The following is an 18,526-nucleotide window of genomic DNA, read 5'->3' as shown; positions in this document are numbered from 1 at the left end:
TATATTTTGATTTGTTTAACACTTTTGGGGTTACTACATGATTCCATATGTGTTATTTCATAGTTTTGATGTCTTCACTATTATTCTACAATGTGAAAATAAAGAAAAACCCTTGAATGAGTAGGTGTCCAAACTTTTGACTGGTACTGTATATGTTAATTATTTTCTTTTATAGTGCCTAAGACTCTGAAGTTTGAGAAATATAAGTAAAATCACATACGTTTCTATAACTCTCATCCCCTTGGAAGGAGCCAAAACAAAACTTTTGCTTTGAAAAGTACCCCACAGGGTGCTCAACATGGTTATTGTCTTTCTGTAGGAGCACAGCCCCTGCTCCTACATCGCTGGCATCAGTGTACAAAGCAAATGGACGACGTAAATCTGGTGCAGAGACCAAAAGGTAGGAAAACAAACTATCAGGAGTTACAAAAGCTCTTTGACACGCTCAGTTAGAGGGTCCTGCGAATATCCCTTCAGCAGATTGAACTTGCTAACGTACTTAGCAGCGCCTACACGGTCCACATAATCGTTGACCTTGGGCAAAGGGTACGAGTCCAACTTAGTAGTGGTATTGAGTTTCCGAAAATTGGAACAAAACCGCAGATTCACATCTGCCTTAAGTATTAATATACAGGGTGAACTCCACAGACTGTTGCGCAATGTGGTGTTCATGCGTGAACTCCACCTGACTGCGGAGCTTCTGTCTTTTCAAGGTTCACTCAATAGGCTTGTTTGATTGGGGCAGAGTCCACAACATCAGTGTCATGCTCTAGTACATTTGTCTGAGTTGGCACAACTGAGAATAAACCCTGATATTCTAAATGCAGTTCAACAATGTCGCCTTTTTCCTCCGGAGACAAGTGTGCCATAAAGGCATCAAGGTTTTCTAGAATCTCTGAGATATTCAGCTGTCCCACAGGCACAGGGTATATTGGGCTTTCCTGGTGCTCTTGAGGAAGACTATAGTCAACGGTGACAGCAGTGGCTACAGGCAGAACATCACCATCGGTTTCCACCGACTTCTCCGCCAGATCGTAGTGGGTGAAGTATGATTTCAACATGTTCACATGACACAGACAGATTTATTTTCCTGCGCTCCGTTGTGGCAATGATGTAATCCAGATTACCACATATTTTTCACAATGGGGCAAGGGCCTGAAAAGCGAGCTTGCAACGGTAACCCAAGAACGGGCAAAAAAAAACAGGACTGGGTCACCCACATCGAAAGTGCGGTTTCGGCCTTTCGATCTTACCAAACTTTCATTTTCGTTTGTGCCTTCTCCAGATCCTCACTGGCAAACTCACAGACACGGTGCAATCTGTATCGAAAAGCGCTAACGTGCTCCAACAGATTTGATTTTGTGTTTAAGGTGTCGCCCTGCAACAACCTCTCCCTCAGTAAGCTCAAAGGACCTCTGACGTGATGTCCAAACACGAGCTCATTCGGACTAAAACCGAGAGATTCCTTAACATCCTCCCGTGCTGCAAACAGCACAAGAGGGACTCCTTCATCCCAGTCTCTCAAACTAAAAGCAGTAAGCTCTCAACATGGACTTCAAAGTCTAATGACATTTCTCAAGAGCACCTTGATACTCTGGGTGGTAGGCACTAGAGGGGCAATGGGTTGCACCCAACTGTTGTAGCACTTGCTGGAAGTTCTTTGACATTAAATTCTAACCCTGGTCCGATTGCAGTACCTGCGGTAGTCCAAACGTTGAAAATAATTTCACCAGGGCCTTAACAATACTGGGAGCTGTGATCTTCCTGAGTGGAATGGCCTCAGGGAAATGAGTGGCAGCACACATAATGGTTAAGAGAAACTGGTTACCACTCTTGGCTTTGGGCAAAGGACCAACACAGTCCACCAGAACCCTGCTGAAAGGTTAGTCAGAAGCAGGAATAGGCTGCAAAGGTTTATCCGTCCGCTGGCAAACACGACATGATTTACAGTAAGACACAACATCCTGTTTCAGACCAGGCCAGAAGAAGTTACGCAAGATACGGTCATACGTCTTGTTGACCCCAAGATGGCCTGTCATACTACCATCGTAGCAAACTTAGAAATATAAATGGAAAAACCAAAGCCTGTAACAAATCACTGCTGGTCAGACTGCAGGGCGCACTAGACTAGCTGATGTCTGAGCTGATTTGTATGGTTGAGACTAGAGCCGTGGCGGTCATTAAATTTTTTCAGCCGGTGATTGTCATTGTCATGGTCCTCTGTAGCTCAGCTGGTAGAGCACGGCGCTTGTAACGCCAAGGTAGTGGGTTCGATCCCCGGGACCACCCATACACAAAAAAAAATTATGCACGCATGACTGTAAGTCGCTTTGGATAAAAGCGTCTGCTAAATGGCTTATTATTATTATTATTATTATTATTATTATTATTATTATTATTATGCAAATAACTTACGATCTCACTGTAATTGACTGTTAATTAACATAAACATGTTTAGCATCTCCTGGCTTCCACGCATAGCCTACAAGCCACTGATGCAGACCGTTGGAACATCTACATTTTAGTCTAATAAATCAATTTAATATAGTCCATGCCATCACAATAAATCCATTATTTATTTTAGACAGTTCTAAAGAATCATGATATGACGAAAATGTAGCCTATTTCAGAAGAACAGAATAGCATATTCTGAGTTGTCCTTATGTTAGGCCCTGATCTGGCTATGCAAAAATGGCTGTGGGCTACACTAGTTCATTTAGCAGACAAGATTTGCTTAGAATTCCGTGGCATTATTTTATATTATTTTATAGTATGAAGAATACAATTGAACATAGCTGAATAAAATAGAAAGGATATTTTCTCAACGATTTCCGAGGGAGTGCACACAGGCTATTCTGTGTTGAGCGGTTAACAAAGTAACAGGTCCTCCTATATGCTTAATTTAGAGTTATTTATTCAACTTTAGTTGTGATACAAACGTTGGGCTATATGTTTTGATTTTTTTTATACATTCTAAGGCTGCATGATGCGACTAATGATGATTTGAAAAAAGTTGCATGAAAGGCATGAGCTCTGCTGTTTCTTGTGCAGGCTGCACACACTTCATCAGTCTCTCATTCACAATTTGACAAGCACTTGATAATATTCTCACCCATCAGACTATTCTTAATTGAATCTGGTCTTTACATATAGCCTATGGGTGGAATAATTTTTTATTTAGAATGGCCCACAAAAAATACGTAATCCATAACCTGCACTCGAATAGTGAATGGAGTTAAGTGCAGTTACGTTTTTAACATTAAATCATAGGCAGCGTGTCCATAAGGGGAAGCAAAGCTTTTCCTAAAGTAAATTGAACTAAATTCCCAAAATTATATAGCCTAATTAGCCTACTCATGTCTATACAGAAATAAATAAAATAATTCAAAATAGGCTACTAAAGCATGATTTGGCCACAGAGAATCATTAGCTTCTTTTAAAAAAATAAGTTGTGGATATTTTTAAATCATATTGCCTACAGTCGGAAGGAAAGGCAGCGTACGTCATTTGGGCAGATTATTGTTGAGTTGCGACTGTCTGTAAAAAGTAGAGGCCAAGCCAGATATATCGCAATATTTCAAAATTCGATAGCTGGAAAACATATTTTGGAAAGTGAATGGTTATTGCTGCAAATAGAAGACAATGAAAAGAGACTAGTCCTGTTTTTTTGTTATCAAAATTCTCAATTTAATTGAGCGAACTGCAGTATAGCCTATCTTATTGGTGCCAGCGGAGAGCATCAGCAATATCCCCGGTGAGTACGCACTGCGGCTATTCACTATTTATCATTGTTGGGTCAGTGCTACTTAAAAGTTAGTTTTTTGACAATTTCATCCTCCAGTTTAGATTGATGTGATATTCTATTTGTCTCCCCTTGCCGTAGGCCTATTATATGGACAACGTCGTTTTTATTGGTCTGTTTCTGTGTCAGAGTAGGCTACCCTGTAATTTATCGTATTAAAAAAGATTCTGCTAATGTCTCCAGTCATATAAAGTGTAGTAGAATTGCATGAAATGTGTTTATAAAAGGCCATATTTTTCCCATGCAAAGAAAGAAGAAACGTATCTGATATAGCCTAGGCCTACTCTGCGCTATAATGCACTCAGCCATGCATTGAACAGTTTGTTTTTGCGAACAGTCATTTTAGTTATTATTAGCCTAAATTATGACCAATCTACTCATCATATTACGAATAGTAGGCTATCTTACATATGTCTGCAAATGCAATGATGCATGGAATGCTTTATTATATAGGTGCAGCATTTTTATGGTGAGAATTAGCTTCCTCAAACTTGAAACTCACGCGCCGCCTATGTATGCCAGGTTGTAAAGCGGATTGATGTGCTTAATTTTAAGAATTGAGCAATAATTATAGCAGCACGAGAAAGCTGGGATCCTCTTTTAAACTCTGTTTTCACATGCGATTGCGCAATGAGTGGGCTTGTAAGAACACGTTTCACTAGGCTCTGTAGGCTATGTGCTCTTTAACCGTGTTCCACGGAGTCCTAGGCCTATAGGCTACGTTTGAAGTTTGGCCACTTTATTTGTGATACAAACCTTATCAAAACATATAGGCCTATGGGCTAGGCTACACGATGTGTGCGACTATGATTTGAAGAAGTAATTCACGAGTGATAATACATCATTCACAAGTGAAATTGTCACCCATCAAACTATTCTTAATTTAATCTTGTCTTTACATATACTGAACAATATACAGTATGTGTGAAATTAGTTTTGATTTAGAATGGATCATTATCATGCACCTGTCGGAATAGGGGCATGGGAAAAAAATACATGTAATCTATGCACTTAAATAGCGAATGGAGGATGCTTTTCCCGCGGTTCATTTTCATGCCAGCTAGGTAGGCTATACCCCTGTTGTAAAGCGAAGCAATGTGCTTAATATTAGGAAAGTTACGAAATAAATGTAGTAGGCCTAGCCTATAGAAAGCTGATGGGAACCTCCTCTTTTTAAGTGAGGCCATCAAAACTCTGTTTTCTCATGAAATTGCATAGCCTCTAAAAATGTTGTGCAACATGAACTCATGGGCTCTCATGAAGTGTTTGATTTAATTTCCGATTGCATTTGCATTGGTGTCAGAGTGATTAGAGGGACAATAGATTGCGGAGTACCAGGCATTAGCGACTGGCAGTTGGCAAGTTTGGTAGGCTACTCAGCAGTATCAGAGCGCAGTTTTGGAGAAGCCTAGTTACCGTGACTAAACGGTCACCTGGAATTTGACTGTGGTCATGACTCGTTCCCGCCGATGTGGCAGTAATATGGTCACCGTAACAGCCCTAGTTGAGACTTTCCTGAGGTTCCCAGATTTCCCTATCCCTCACTCCAAACAAGTATAACATGCTGACTAGACCGGGCACACTTGTTGATTTTTCTTTTTCCACCCACACCAGACGTGATCAGGACATGAAGGTTGAAATATCAAAACGAACTCGGAACCAACTATATTATTAATTTGGGGACAGGTCGAAACGCATGAAACATTCTTGGCAATTTAGCTAGCTAGCTTGCTGTTGCTAGCTAATTTGTCCTGGGATATAAACATTGGGTTGTTATTTTACCTGAAATGCACAAGGTCCTCTACTCTGACAATTAATCCACCGATAAAAAGAGTAAACCTAGTTAGTTTCTAGTAATCTCTCCTCCTTCAGTCTTCTTCTTTGGACTTTATATGGCGGTTGGCAACCAACTTTAAGGTGCATTACCACCACCAACTGCTGGAGTGTGGACCTCAGTTCATCTTTCAATCACCCATGTGGGTATTTGCTCCTAAAAACCAATGAGGAGTTGGAAGAGGCGGGACTTGCAGCGCGTCAAGCATCAAAAATAGAACCAAGTTCTATTTTAGCGCCTGGCAACGCAGATGCTCGTTGATGCGCGCAAGCCGTTTGGATGAAATTATTAAATAACATCTATGTGTACATTTGTGTGGTCAGCATTTAAGGGGAAAGGAGTATGGCCCATGGTTTGAGGCTACCTCTACCTACAGTTCCACTATGCTCTACTCCCATTCAGCATGTCTGACTCCCTGCCCCAGAACCAGTCCCTGCCACAGGGCACCAGCTGTAGATCAGAACCAGACTTCTGCCCACTGCCAGTCAGGCTGCAGGGATTACTAGGTCAACTGATGCCTGGCACCCTTTAAAAGTTATAAAAACGGTTTGCAGCGGATAATGAAAGTGTTTCTTATTGGACAAGTTCACATAGTATCTCCCCGTTTCAAACCTTGTTATTCCGTTTCGTGCCTACTGAACACAACCCAGGTTTATTTGGCTGTGACTCACTCACTCAACATGGGGAAATTGTCACAAATGGCCCAGGAGGAGTTGCTTATCAGATTTAAAATGGCCAAACAGGTTCAACCATCAAGGGCACCTAAGTGCCTCTGCTCGTGTAAAAAGTTTGTCCCCTTGATGTCATTCTTCCACCCTCTCACGAATCGCTCTGACAAAAATGGTAAATAGTGGGTTTTACACCCTTTATGATTGTTATTGTGAACAGTGTTTTACACTGAAGGAAAGAACTACACTGAACAAAAATATAAACTCAACATGTAAAGTGTTGGTCCCATGTTTCATGAGCTGAAATAAAAGATCCCATACGGGACAAAAAGCTTATTTATCTCAAGTTTTGAGAGAGTGTGCAATTGGCATGCTGACTGCAGGAATATCCACCAGAGCTGTCACCAGAGACGTCATTTTAGAGAATTTGGCAGTACGTCCAACCGGCCTCACAACCGCAGACTACGTGTGTGGCGTCGTGTGGGTTTGCTGATGTCAAAGTTGTTAACAGAGTGCCCGGTGGCGGTGGGGTTATGGTATGGGCAGGCATAAGCTACGGACAACAAACACAATTGCATTTTATGCATAGAGATACCGGGACGAGGTCCTAAGGCCCATTGTCGTGCCATTCATCCGCCGCCATCACTTCATTTTTCAGCATGATAATGCACGGCCCCATGTCGCAAGAATCTGTACACATTTTTTGGAAGTGGAAAATGTGCAGTTCTTCCATGGCCTGCATATTCACCAGACATGTCACCCATTGAGCATATTTGGGATGCTCTGGATCGACGTGTAGGACAGCGTGTTCCAGTTCCCTCCAATATCCAGCAACTTCGCACAGCCATTGAAGAGGAGTGGGACAACATTCCACAGGTCACAATCAACAGCCTGATCAACTCTATGCAAAGGAGATGTTGCGCTTCATGAGGCAAATGTTGGTCACACCAGATACTGACTGGTTTTCTGATCCACGCCCCTATTTTATTTTTTTAAGGTAAACTATATATATACTGTATGCAAATTAGTGGATTTGGCTATTTCAGCCACACACTTTGCTCACCGGTGTATAATATCGAGCACACAGCCGTGCAATCTCCATAGACAAACATTGGCCGTACTAAAGAGCTCAGAGACTTTCAACGTGGCACAGACATAGGATGCCACCTTTCCAACAACTCAGTCAAATTTCTGCCTTGCTAAAGCGAGCGAGCTGCCCCGGTCAACAGTAAGTGCTGTTATTGTTAAGTGGAAATGTCTAGGAGCAACAACAGCTCAGCTGCGAAGTGGTAGGCCACACAAGCTCACAGAACAGGACCGCCGAGTGCTGTAGCGCATAAAAATTGTATGTCCTCGGTTGCAACACTCACTACCGAGTTACAAACTGCGTCTGCAAGCAACGTCAGCACAAGAACTTCATAAATTGCTTTCCATAGCCGAGCAGCCGCACACAAGCCTAAGATCACCATGCGCAATGCCAAGCGTCGGCTGGAGTGGTGTAAAGCTTGCCGCCTTTGGACTCTGGAGCAGTGGAAACGCGTTCTCTGGAGTGATTGATCACGCTTCACTGTCTGGCAGTACGGCGGACAAATCTGGGTTTGGTGGATGCCAGGAGAACGCTACCTGCTTGAATGCATAGTGCCAACTGTAAAGTTTGGTGGAAGAGGAATAATGGTCTGAGGCTGTTTTTCATGGTTCGGGCTAGGCCCCTTAGTTCCAGTGAAGGGAAATCTGAACTCTACAGCATACAATGACAATTTAGACGATTCTATGCTTCCAACTTTGTGGCAAAAGTTTTGGGGAAGGCCCTTTCCTGTTTCAGCATGACAATGCCCCCGTGAACAAAGCGAGGTTCATACGGAAATGGTTTGTTGAGATCAGTGTGGAAGAACTTGACTGGCCTGCACAGAGCCCTGACCTCAACCCCATTGTACACCTTTGGGAGGAATTGGAACGCTGACTGCGGGCCAGGCCTAATCGCCCAACATCAGTGCCCGGCCTCACTAATTCTCTTGTGGCTCAATGGAAGCACGTCCCCACAGCAATGTTCCAACATCTAGTAGAAAGCCTTCCCAGAAGAGTTGAGGCTGTTATAGCAACAAAGGTGGGGGGGACCAAGTCCATGTTAATGCCCATGATTTTGGAATGAGATGTTTGACGAGCAGGTGTCCACATACTTTTGGTCATGTAGTGTATCTGTGACCAACAGATGCATATCTGTATTCCCAGTCGTGTGAAATCCATAGATTAGGGCCTAATTAATTTATTTAAATTCACTGATTTCCTTATATGAGCTGCAACTCAAAGACTCCAGCCACCCTAGTCATAGACTGTTCTCTCTGCTACCGCACGGTAAGCGGTACCGGAGTGCCAAGTCTAGGTCCAAAAGGCTTCTTAACAGCTTCTTACCCCCAAGCCATAAGACTCCTGAACAGCTAATCATGGCTACCAGGACTATTTGCATATTACCTCAATTACCTCGACTAACCGGTGCCCCCGCACATTGACTCTGTACCGGTGCCCCCTGTATATAGCCTCCCTACTGTTATTTTATTTTACTGCTGCTCTTTAATTGTTTGTTATTTAAAAAAAATTCTTTTTCATTACACTGTTGATTTTATGTGCATTTACTGTACTTTTCGCCTCATTTGTTAACGAAATCTGAAAAATCTCTGGATACATTCAGTAACATGATAAGAATAATCCTGGAGAATGTGGGGTAGGTGCAACATAAGACAAAAAAATGACAATGGTTTGGGTGAGAGGACTAACTGGTGTCTCCAAGTGGCCACACACCTCTCCAAAGTCCACAGTTCCTAAGTCATTTAAATGCACTTTTATGATGGAAAGTAGTCTTCAACTATAAGGTGCTATTTTGAGCACTCCTAGCGGTGCCATTGAGGAACTAGAGCAAGTACACTTGTAGTTGTTTTGTTTGGGACTTAACTCTGCATCACCGCCATATACTTCTTGTGCAATCGAAAAACGGCCCATTTATAAATTGCAATCTGGGTCAGGTGGGCATAATTTGAAAGCTTGTTCTATTGCCAGCAAGGCTAGCTAAGTTCTAAAATACGATCTTACTGTGTTAGGCTTTCACAAGGCAATTCAGAGAAACAAATCGTAATTTTGATGCGCATAGAAAGGAGTTGAGTGCATTGAGGCAAAACGTAGGCTATTTCTGTTCAGAACAACCCAGGGTATGACGACATGTCATCTTGTAACTGTACATCAAACATGGTGATCATAAACGTTGACACTATATAACATGAGTTTTATGATTTGGAAATGTGAAGTGCACATTTGGACACATTTGTGGGGTCTGGCTTGGTTGTATGACATCAAAGCGGTATTAATTGAGTCATCTTCATTTACAGCATTTCCCTCACTCTGACAACAAAACATTTGCAAAAGTTGCCCAATTAGCTGGAGGGATGGGGGCAACTTCTTGTTGTGTGCAGTGCTCAAGTTCAGAACGGCTGTCAGTCGAAATCCATACAGCTCTGTGAAGAGAAGCTGAGCTCTGACACCATTTATAGCATGTTACTGGGTTCCAATTTAGGCACTTATCAGTGGCCAAATCTGCCATTTTCAACCAGTATACGGGTACGAGTGTAAAGTGTTCATGGAAATATATTGGTTTAAATAGAAGCGTGTTAATGTAACATTTGTTCCAGTTATGTTTGCAGACCTGTCACAAACATACTCCTGAAAGTCCCCATGCGAGTACAATCACACTCCAGCTGTTAATATGGCACTCTACAATTTTCGAAAAAAGCCTATGTTTTCATGGTACATTATTCACTGAAACATCATGCAAGAGTAGATATTGTAAACTTACATCACAGCTGACGAGATGGATTGAAAATGTGAGTACGCTCCCAAGTTCTCACAAAGACCAAGCATTTTAGGAACAACATTGATATAGACTTCGGATCAGGACGGCATTATCCCAGGTGCACTGTTTTGAGCACCACTCTCTGGGACTTAGATCTACTCTCTTTTCCACCTCTCTCTATTTCCACCATTTGCCCTCTCTGTCTCTCTCACCTCTCTTCCCCTCCCCATCTTTCTCCCTCCCATCCCCTTTTCTCATCCCTCACATCCCCAACACAAGACCCAGCCTTAAATAAACATGGGCGGCTGGCTGGATCTCTACTCTGGAGAATGCGATCCATCCCAGCACCTAACCCTGATTTACCTTCACGGCTCTCCGATAAGGACCCCCCCCCCCTCCCCAAATGACACCCTATTCCATATAATTGTGCACTGCTTTTAACCAGGACCCATAGGACTCGTCAAAAGTAGTGCACCAAGTTGGGAATAGGTTGCCATTTGGGACGTAGACACGAAAACCCCCCCAAAATGCAGCACGCCCTAAATCCGAACGTCAGTCACCAAGATAAATGTTTGTTGTTGTCAGCTGATGAATGAGACTGCACCCCATTCTCTCTGTCATTCAGAAAGTTAATCATAGGGTTTATAAAGAATCTAGAGAACCATTCTCTTGCCAGTCAACAGGGAGCTCCCATTGAGAAGAGCCTTTTGCTGTGACAGGCTGGCTGGAAGAATACTGTACTGGATGCTAGTCCATGGATGTGCTGCTACACAATCATAATGGAGAGGTTTGCTAATCTTTGCAAAATTCTGGTTGCTTCCCCAAAATTCCAAGGTTTTCCAGAATTCCATCTCCCAAAGGAGTTGATATGCAGTGTATAGGCTATGCGTGGTACCATCATACTTCTGCTAAGGATCATGTCCTCCAGAAAGACAGGGGTTATATGTATAAGTGGGGAATGTGTGTGAAGGGAATAAATGTCAGCTGAGCATCCCATGGTGTGTGTGTGTGTGTGTGTGTGTGTGAGCTCGCGCACGCACGGATCCTGCCCCGGCCTCCTGCACCCAGCTGCCGTGTTTGCCTCTACACAGTGGAATGTTGGAAAAACACGGTCCCAGTGTATTTTTACTGCATCAGAGGAATATTTTCAAAAGCTCGGAATAGCCCATGTGTGCGTCTCAAATGGCACCCTATTCCCTATGTAGGGCCCGTAGTGCTCTGGTCAAAAGTAGTGCACTTCTGTATATAGGGAATAGGACCAGGTCTCTCCATCCTAACACTGGCTGTTTCTTATTTGAATGAAAGAGAAACGGGAGATATTCAGACGACCTTGTGTGTTGGATGGCGTGGCTAGAAAGAGGAGAGAGGGGGAGAGAAGTCTTTTTTCTTCCTTTCCTCAGAAGCAGTCCGTCATGTGATGGCCAACACTCTCCTCACATGTCAACTGGTTGGGCCGAAGGGCCTTTAGCTCGGTAAACAAGGTCTTAAATCATATCAGAACCTGGGTTTCGTCTAGGGCTAGGAATTGCCAAGGACCTCAAGATACAATATTATCACGATACTTAGGTGCCGATACGATATGTATTGCGATTCTCACGATTCTATATGTATTGCGATTCGATACTGCGATTTTCAATCTTGGTTTCATCAGACCAGAGAATCTAGTTTCTCAAGGTCAGAGTCCTTTAGGTGCCTTTTGGCAAACTCCAAGCGGGCTGTCATGTGCCTTTTACTGAGGAGTGGCTTCCGTCTGGCCATTCTACCGTAAAGGCCTATTCATTCTATTTCTGTGTGCTGCTGCTGCATTGTGGGAGGTGTTGCCTAGGTAACACCTTTAATTTTTCAGCAAGGAACAACAAAGTTTCATCACGTTGTTAAGTCCATGTTACCGCAGAAACGGACTTGAATGCCCGGCAATCCCGTCTTCAGTCAGCTGTTCGTTCCAAAAATCAAATAAATAAATAAAAATATATTTTTTAATGGTTATGAAGGAAATTTATTTTCATGACTGTCTTCATCCGTAACGGTCAGTTACACGGTTATACGATAATTGTGCCAGCCCTACTTGTGAAAACCTCCCATCTCTTTCATAAGGCTTTTATTGAGGGCCCTGTTGGTCCCTCTTTCCAACAGCTTTGAAATCTCCTTCTGAACTTTGGAAGAAACTTCTGTAATGGATTCAGTTAGCGAATTGTGTGTGAGTGTGTGTTATAATGTGTAGATGTGTGTGTTATGTAATTGGTAAGTGCATGCATGCATTTGGAAGGTGTGTTTGTGAGGTATTAAGGTGTGTGTGTGTGTGTGTGTGTGTGTGTGTGTGTGTGTGTGTCAGCCAACTATGTGGAAACCTCTTTCTATGGCAGCTGGACTGAGGTGAGTAGGCAGGCACACACCCCCCTCTCTTGTCGTTTTAAAGGCCCCTGCATATCACACGCACAGCATTCTTCAACGCACACACATACAGCCTTCATGTTGCACGCTGTTGACCTTCACTCTGGCCCAGTGAACCCAAATACGTGAACCCAAATACCAGCGTCCACCACCACCTCTTGACAGGCCTGCAGCATGCGTCTCCCCAGAGAGCACACTGACACAACAGCTGAGGAGGAGAGGAGGCTGTAACCGACCTTATGTAGATGCTCCACCCCCACTGGGAAATATCAAGGTTTTACTGCCATCTGGTGGGTAAATTATGTAATAGCAAGAACTCTGCTCTATGGCTAGCCTATATCAAGCTGTGCATTTTTACAGTTCCTCAATCGTGGTCTGAATTTTCCTTAAGGTTTGGGGGAAAGGGATACTAAGAGAAGTAAAGTTTGTCTCAAAATATTTGTATGTTATTCAATATATTGTGAGGATAGATTGGCCAACCAACCAACGTGTTTTGGTCATGGGCATCTTTTTCTATCCTGGATTTCGTTGACTTGCTATTGCAGCCCGCTGGCTTTGTGTGCCTGTCTTGTAGCCCCTCTGCTTTGCCTGACATCTTTGGTTTCCCCCCTGTGCTTCCCCAGGGAAGGACGAGGTGCGCGGGCAGCTGGACAGCGCCCTGCAGGACGTGAACGTGCGCTATGCTGTGCTGGAGGAGACTGAGAAGAGGGCCGCGTGCCGGGCGCTCATCGAGGAGAGGGGCCGCTACTGCTCCTTTGTCAGCATGCTCAAACCCGTGCTGGTGAGTAGCATCACACAGTTCTTCTCCCTAAATTCCCTTTCGCCTCTGTGTCTCGCTCAATCAATTGCTTTTGGACCGCTCCCTCTACACACGCGTGCTGAGTGCGCACACAAGCTCCCGTTAGGCCTACAGAAAGAAATGCCTATAAAAACGTATCTTAACTGATGGGATACACAAGCTAAATTCTTTGCCAAATGACGACAGTTTTATCACAATTCAAATGGGCTGCTTGACTGAAGTAGGGAAATAGTGTGTTCCAACAACTAGCTGCAGTTTTGGAATAATTGTGCCCTGTCTATTTTCTGCTTAGGCTACTTTGCGGTTGTCACTTGTTACCACAGCCACAGAGTCAAAATGGACTATATTAAAATTGTGTTTTTGTTTACATTTTCCTATTTGGTCTTTTTATGGTTAAGGGTTAGGTTTAAAAACTCATTTTAAGAAGATAAATTATAGAAATAGGCAGGGTTTGTGGCTGTGGTAACTAGTGGCAACCCTACTTTGCGATTTTTTGTCATTTTAGCAGACGCTCTTACGCTCTCTTTAGCGCCATGCTCTACCAACTGCTAGTGCCATTTAGAATTGGTTAGCCTAGGCCCATGGGTCTCCGACAGGTCGATCGCTAGCTACCAGTAGCTCGCAGCCCATCCTATGAGTAACTCACCAAACAATTCTGAAAGTACATGCAATTTTCACGTTTTCCACCGCAAAACTGTCATATCAAACACCGCATGCTCCCAGCTACAATCTAATCAACGCAACATTGACATTATCACACCCCTGTTAGCCGCTATTGGCTTAAAAAGCCAAACCTAACACAATATCTGCCAATTAATTTCCAGCAATATTGCTCCCGTCTGCGCATTTGTCCATCACTCCGTGTGTAGCCAGTTGATTTGATAAGTGTTGTGAGTTGACAGAAATACTTTCCCCAAAACCTTCTAATTTAAATGTTAACTGCAAAGATGGCTGACCTTGCAGAAGTATATCATGAATAATTTGTTATTGGCAAACTTTGCCATGAAATGAGTAGCAGCAGTAAAAAACCATCACTAGACCGGCCCAGTTAGAAAACACATTTCTCACTCGCTAAATGCATAATTAAAGCTGCAATTTGTAACTTTTTGGGCAACCCGACAACATTCACATAGAAATGTGAGTTTATTGTAGATATGTCGTTCTCATTGAAGGCAAGTCTAAGCAGCAGTAGATCTGTTCTATGTGCTCTAGTTTTGTACACCAGCTTCAAACAGCTGAAAATACAATATTTTTTGTATGGAAAATATATTTCACAGTGGTTTAGATGGTACAATGATTCTCTACACTATACTTGTTTTGTCAAATAAATTGAAAATAGGTGGACTATTTTGAATTTTAGCAACCAGGAAATGGAGGAGCGATTTCTACATAGTCCATCTTTAAAGTGCCATATGCACAATTAAAGGAGAATTACACAAAAAGTCTTAATGTGTTCGTTTTCTTCCAGACCTAAAAAATTTTTTTTCTTCAGATGCATTGACATGGACTCAGAACATCCAATTATGTTGTTTCTCTGTGAACAAGTATAATTTTGAGAAAAAAATAAATAAAAATAAAAAATAAAACTGAGAAAACATAATTTGGGAAAATATAACACATAATTGGGAACAATATCCCAGATTTTATAGGGCCCCCTTAGAGTTATTTTATTAACCATTATTTTACCAGGTAAATTGACAGCAAACATAGTGCACTACATTCTCTTGTACACTAAGGACCTGGGGAAGAGTTGCAGGGGAGAAGAGAAGAATGTTCCTATTTGAAAGCAACAAAAAAAAGTGTAGCTCGCAACGTTTCATTTTTTAAAAGTAGCTCTCATGCTATAAAAGGTTGGAGACCCCTGGCCTAGGCTATAATCCCCCTAAACATGGACAGGTTCCACACTGAAGATATACAAAAAAGATAGCCGCAATTCATCCCCATGCAGTGTTCAATGTGGAATTGTTAATACATTTAGAAAATTCCAAAGAACAGGCAAAATAAAAAAGTTGAACATCTGTATATCGAAAAGAAGACAGATTTTGGTTTGTAACCCTGAAAAAGTATTTCAACTCGCCAAATTGAGTCCCATTTCAAATGATCCCTGAGAATAACTGTTCTAGACGAGAGATGCGCATCACTTCACACTATTGTTTTATTTTGTTCTGATCTTTTACATCATGTTTTTTACTATAAAATAGCACTGTGATAAGGGCTCTGGAAATAAGAGGGACTTGTCTGCTAAATTAACAAAACAAGGCTATGCCATTGCACAGCCATAGGCTAGGTTACTAGATTGTGTTCCACGATATAATATAACCAGCTGATATTACGGTTTAAGTAATTTAATTTTAAATGGCACTTGTTTTTTTATTGACTGAATATATATATATATATATATATATATATATATATATATATATATATATATATATATATATATATATATATATATATATACAGTGGGGAGAACAAGTATTTGATACACTGCCGATTTTGCAGGTTTTCCTACTTACAAAGCATGTAGAGGTCTGTAATTTTTATCATAGGTACACTTCAACTGTGAGAGACGGAATCTAAAACAAAAATCCAGAAAATCACATTGTATGATTTTTAAGTAATTGATTTGCATTTTATTGCAGGACATAAGTATTTGATACATCAGAAAAGCATAACTTAATATTTGGTACAGAAACCTTTGTTTGCAATTACAGAGATCATACGTTTCCTGTAGGTCTTGACCAGGTTTGCACACACTGCAGCAGGGATTTTGGCCCACTCCTCCATACAAACATTCTCCAGATCCTTCAGGTTTCGGGGCTGTCGCTGGGCAATACGGACATTCAGCTCCCTCCAAAGATTTTCTATTGGGTTCAGGTCTGGAGACTGGCTAGGCCACTCCAGGACCTTGAGATGCTTCTTACGGAGCCACTCCTTAGTTGCCCTGGCTGTGTGTTTCGGGTCGTTGTCATGCTGGAAGATCCAGCCACGACCCATCTTCAATGCTGTTACTGAGGGAAGGAGGTTGTTGGCCAAGATCTCGCGATACATGGCCCCATCCATCCTCCCCTCAAAACGGTGCAGTCGTCCTGTCCCCTTTGCAGAAAAGCATCCCCAAAGAATGATGTTTCCACCTCCATGCTTCACGGTTGGGATGGTGTTCTTGGGGTTGTACTCATCCTTCTTCTTCCTCCAAACACGGCGAATGGAGTTTAGACCAAAAAGCTCTATTTTTGTCTCATCAGACCACATGACCTTCTCCCATTCCTCCTCTGGATCATCCAGATGGTCATTGGCAAACTTCAGACGGGCCTGGACATGCGCTGGCTTGAGCAGGGGGACCTTGCGTGCGCTGCAGGATTTTAATCCATGACGGCGTAGTGTGTTACTAATGGTTTTCTTTGAGACTGTTGTCCCAGCTCTCTTCAGGTCATTGACCAGGTCCTACCATGTAGTTCTGGGCTGATCCTTCACCTTCCTCATGATCATTGATGCCCCACGAGGTGAGATCTTGCATGGAGCCCCAGACCGAGGGTGATTGACTGTCATCTTGAACTTCTTCCATTTTCTAATAATTGCGCCAACAGTTGTTGCCTTCTCACCAAGCTGCTTGCCTATTGTCCTGTAGCCCATCCCAGCCTTGTGCAGGTCTACAATTTTATCCCTGATGTCCTTACACAGCTCTCTGGTCTTGGCCATTGTGGAGAGGTTGGAGTCTGTTTGATTGAGTGTGTGGATAGGTGTCTTTTATACAGGTAACAAGTTCAAACAGGTGCAGTTAATACAGGTAATGAGTGGAGAACAGGAGGGCTTCTTAAAGAAAAACGAACAGGTCTGTGAGAGCCGGAATTCTTCCTGGTTGGTAGGTGATCAAATACTTATGTCATGTAATAAAATGCAAAATAATTACTTAAAAATCATACAATGTGATTTTCTGGATTTTGGTTTTAGATTCTGTCTCTCACAGTTGAAGTGTACCTATGATAAAATTACAGACCTCTACATGCTTTGTAAGTAGGAAAACCTGCAAAATTGGCAGTGTATCAAATACTTGTTCTCCCCACTGTATGTATGTATGTATGTATGTATATATATATATATATATATATATATATATATATATATACATACATACATACATACATACATACATACATACATACATACATACATACATACATACATACATACATACATACATACATACATACATACATACACTACCGTTCAAAAGTTAGGGGTCACTTAGAAATGTCCTTGTTTTCAAAAGAAAAGCAATTTTTTTGTCCATTAAAATAACATCAAATTGATAAGAAATAGTGTAGATGTTATAAATGTTGTAAATGGCTATTGTAGCTGGAAACAGCTAATTTTTAATGGAATATCTACATAGGTGTACAGAGGCCCATTATCAGCAACCATCAGCCCTGTGTTCCAATGGCACGTTGTGTTTGCTAATCCAAGTTTATCATTTTAAAAGGCTAATTGATCATTAGAAAACCCTTTTGCAATTATGTTAGCACAGTTGGAAACTGTTGTGCTGATTAAATAACCAATAAAACTGGCCTTCTTGAGACTAGTTGAATATCTGGAGCATCAGCAATTGTGGGTTCGATTACAGGCTCAAAATGGCCAGAAACAAATAACTTTCTTCTGAAACTTGTCAGTCTATTCATGTTCTGAGAAATGAAGGCTATTCCATGAGAGAAATTGCAAAGAAACTGAAGATCTCGTACAACGCTGTGTACTACTCCCTTCACAGAACAGCGCAAACTGGCTCTAACCAGAATAGAAAGAGGAGTGGGAGGCCCTGGTGCACAACTGAGCAAGAGGACAAATACATTAGTGTCTAGTTTGAGAAACAGACGCCTCACAGGTCCTCAACTGGCAGCTTCATTAAATAGTACCTGCAAAACACCAGTCTCAACGTCAACAGTGAAGAGGCGACTCCGGCGCTCGTCAAAAGTAGTGCGCTATGTAGGGAATAGGGTGCCATTTGGGACGCAGACAGTATTATTTATGATGCAACACTAGGCAATAGGAGCCCTGCAGTGTAGTAGTGTGTTTTGGAGTTAGGTAGAAATGTCCCTTCTAACCACTCATACTGGATCAGATCTGTTTTAATTCCTCTCAATGCTTAAAGATGCCTTCCAGGATCTTAAGCATTTACAAATTCGTAACATATTGTATTTTT

General features: G+C 42.1%; 1 protein-coding gene across 2 annotated transcripts in view; it reads left to right on the top strand.

Moving 5' to 3' along the window:
• mtss1 (MTSS I-BAR domain containing 1) overlaps positions 1 to 18,526 on the top strand; it is a 128,905-nt gene that overhangs the window by 89,921 nt on the left and 20,458 nt on the right. For both annotated transcript variants that reach the window (XM_084173739.1, XM_084173738.1), the window contains exon 7: positions 13,157 to 13,314. In XM_084173739.1, the coding sequence (XP_084029865.1) occupies positions 13,157 to 13,314 (158 nt within the window). The remainder of the gene's footprint in view (positions 1 to 13,156; positions 13,315 to 18,526) is intronic.

Source organism: Coregonus lavaretus (genome assembly GCF_964263955.1).
Source record: "Coregonus lavaretus genome assembly, chromosome: 12".
NCBI lineage: Eukaryota > Metazoa > Chordata > Actinopteri > Salmoniformes > Salmonidae > Coregonus > Coregonus lavaretus.
The sequence above is the reverse complement of the archived record's forward strand: the minus strand, read 5'-3'. Positions and strand labels throughout refer to the sequence as shown.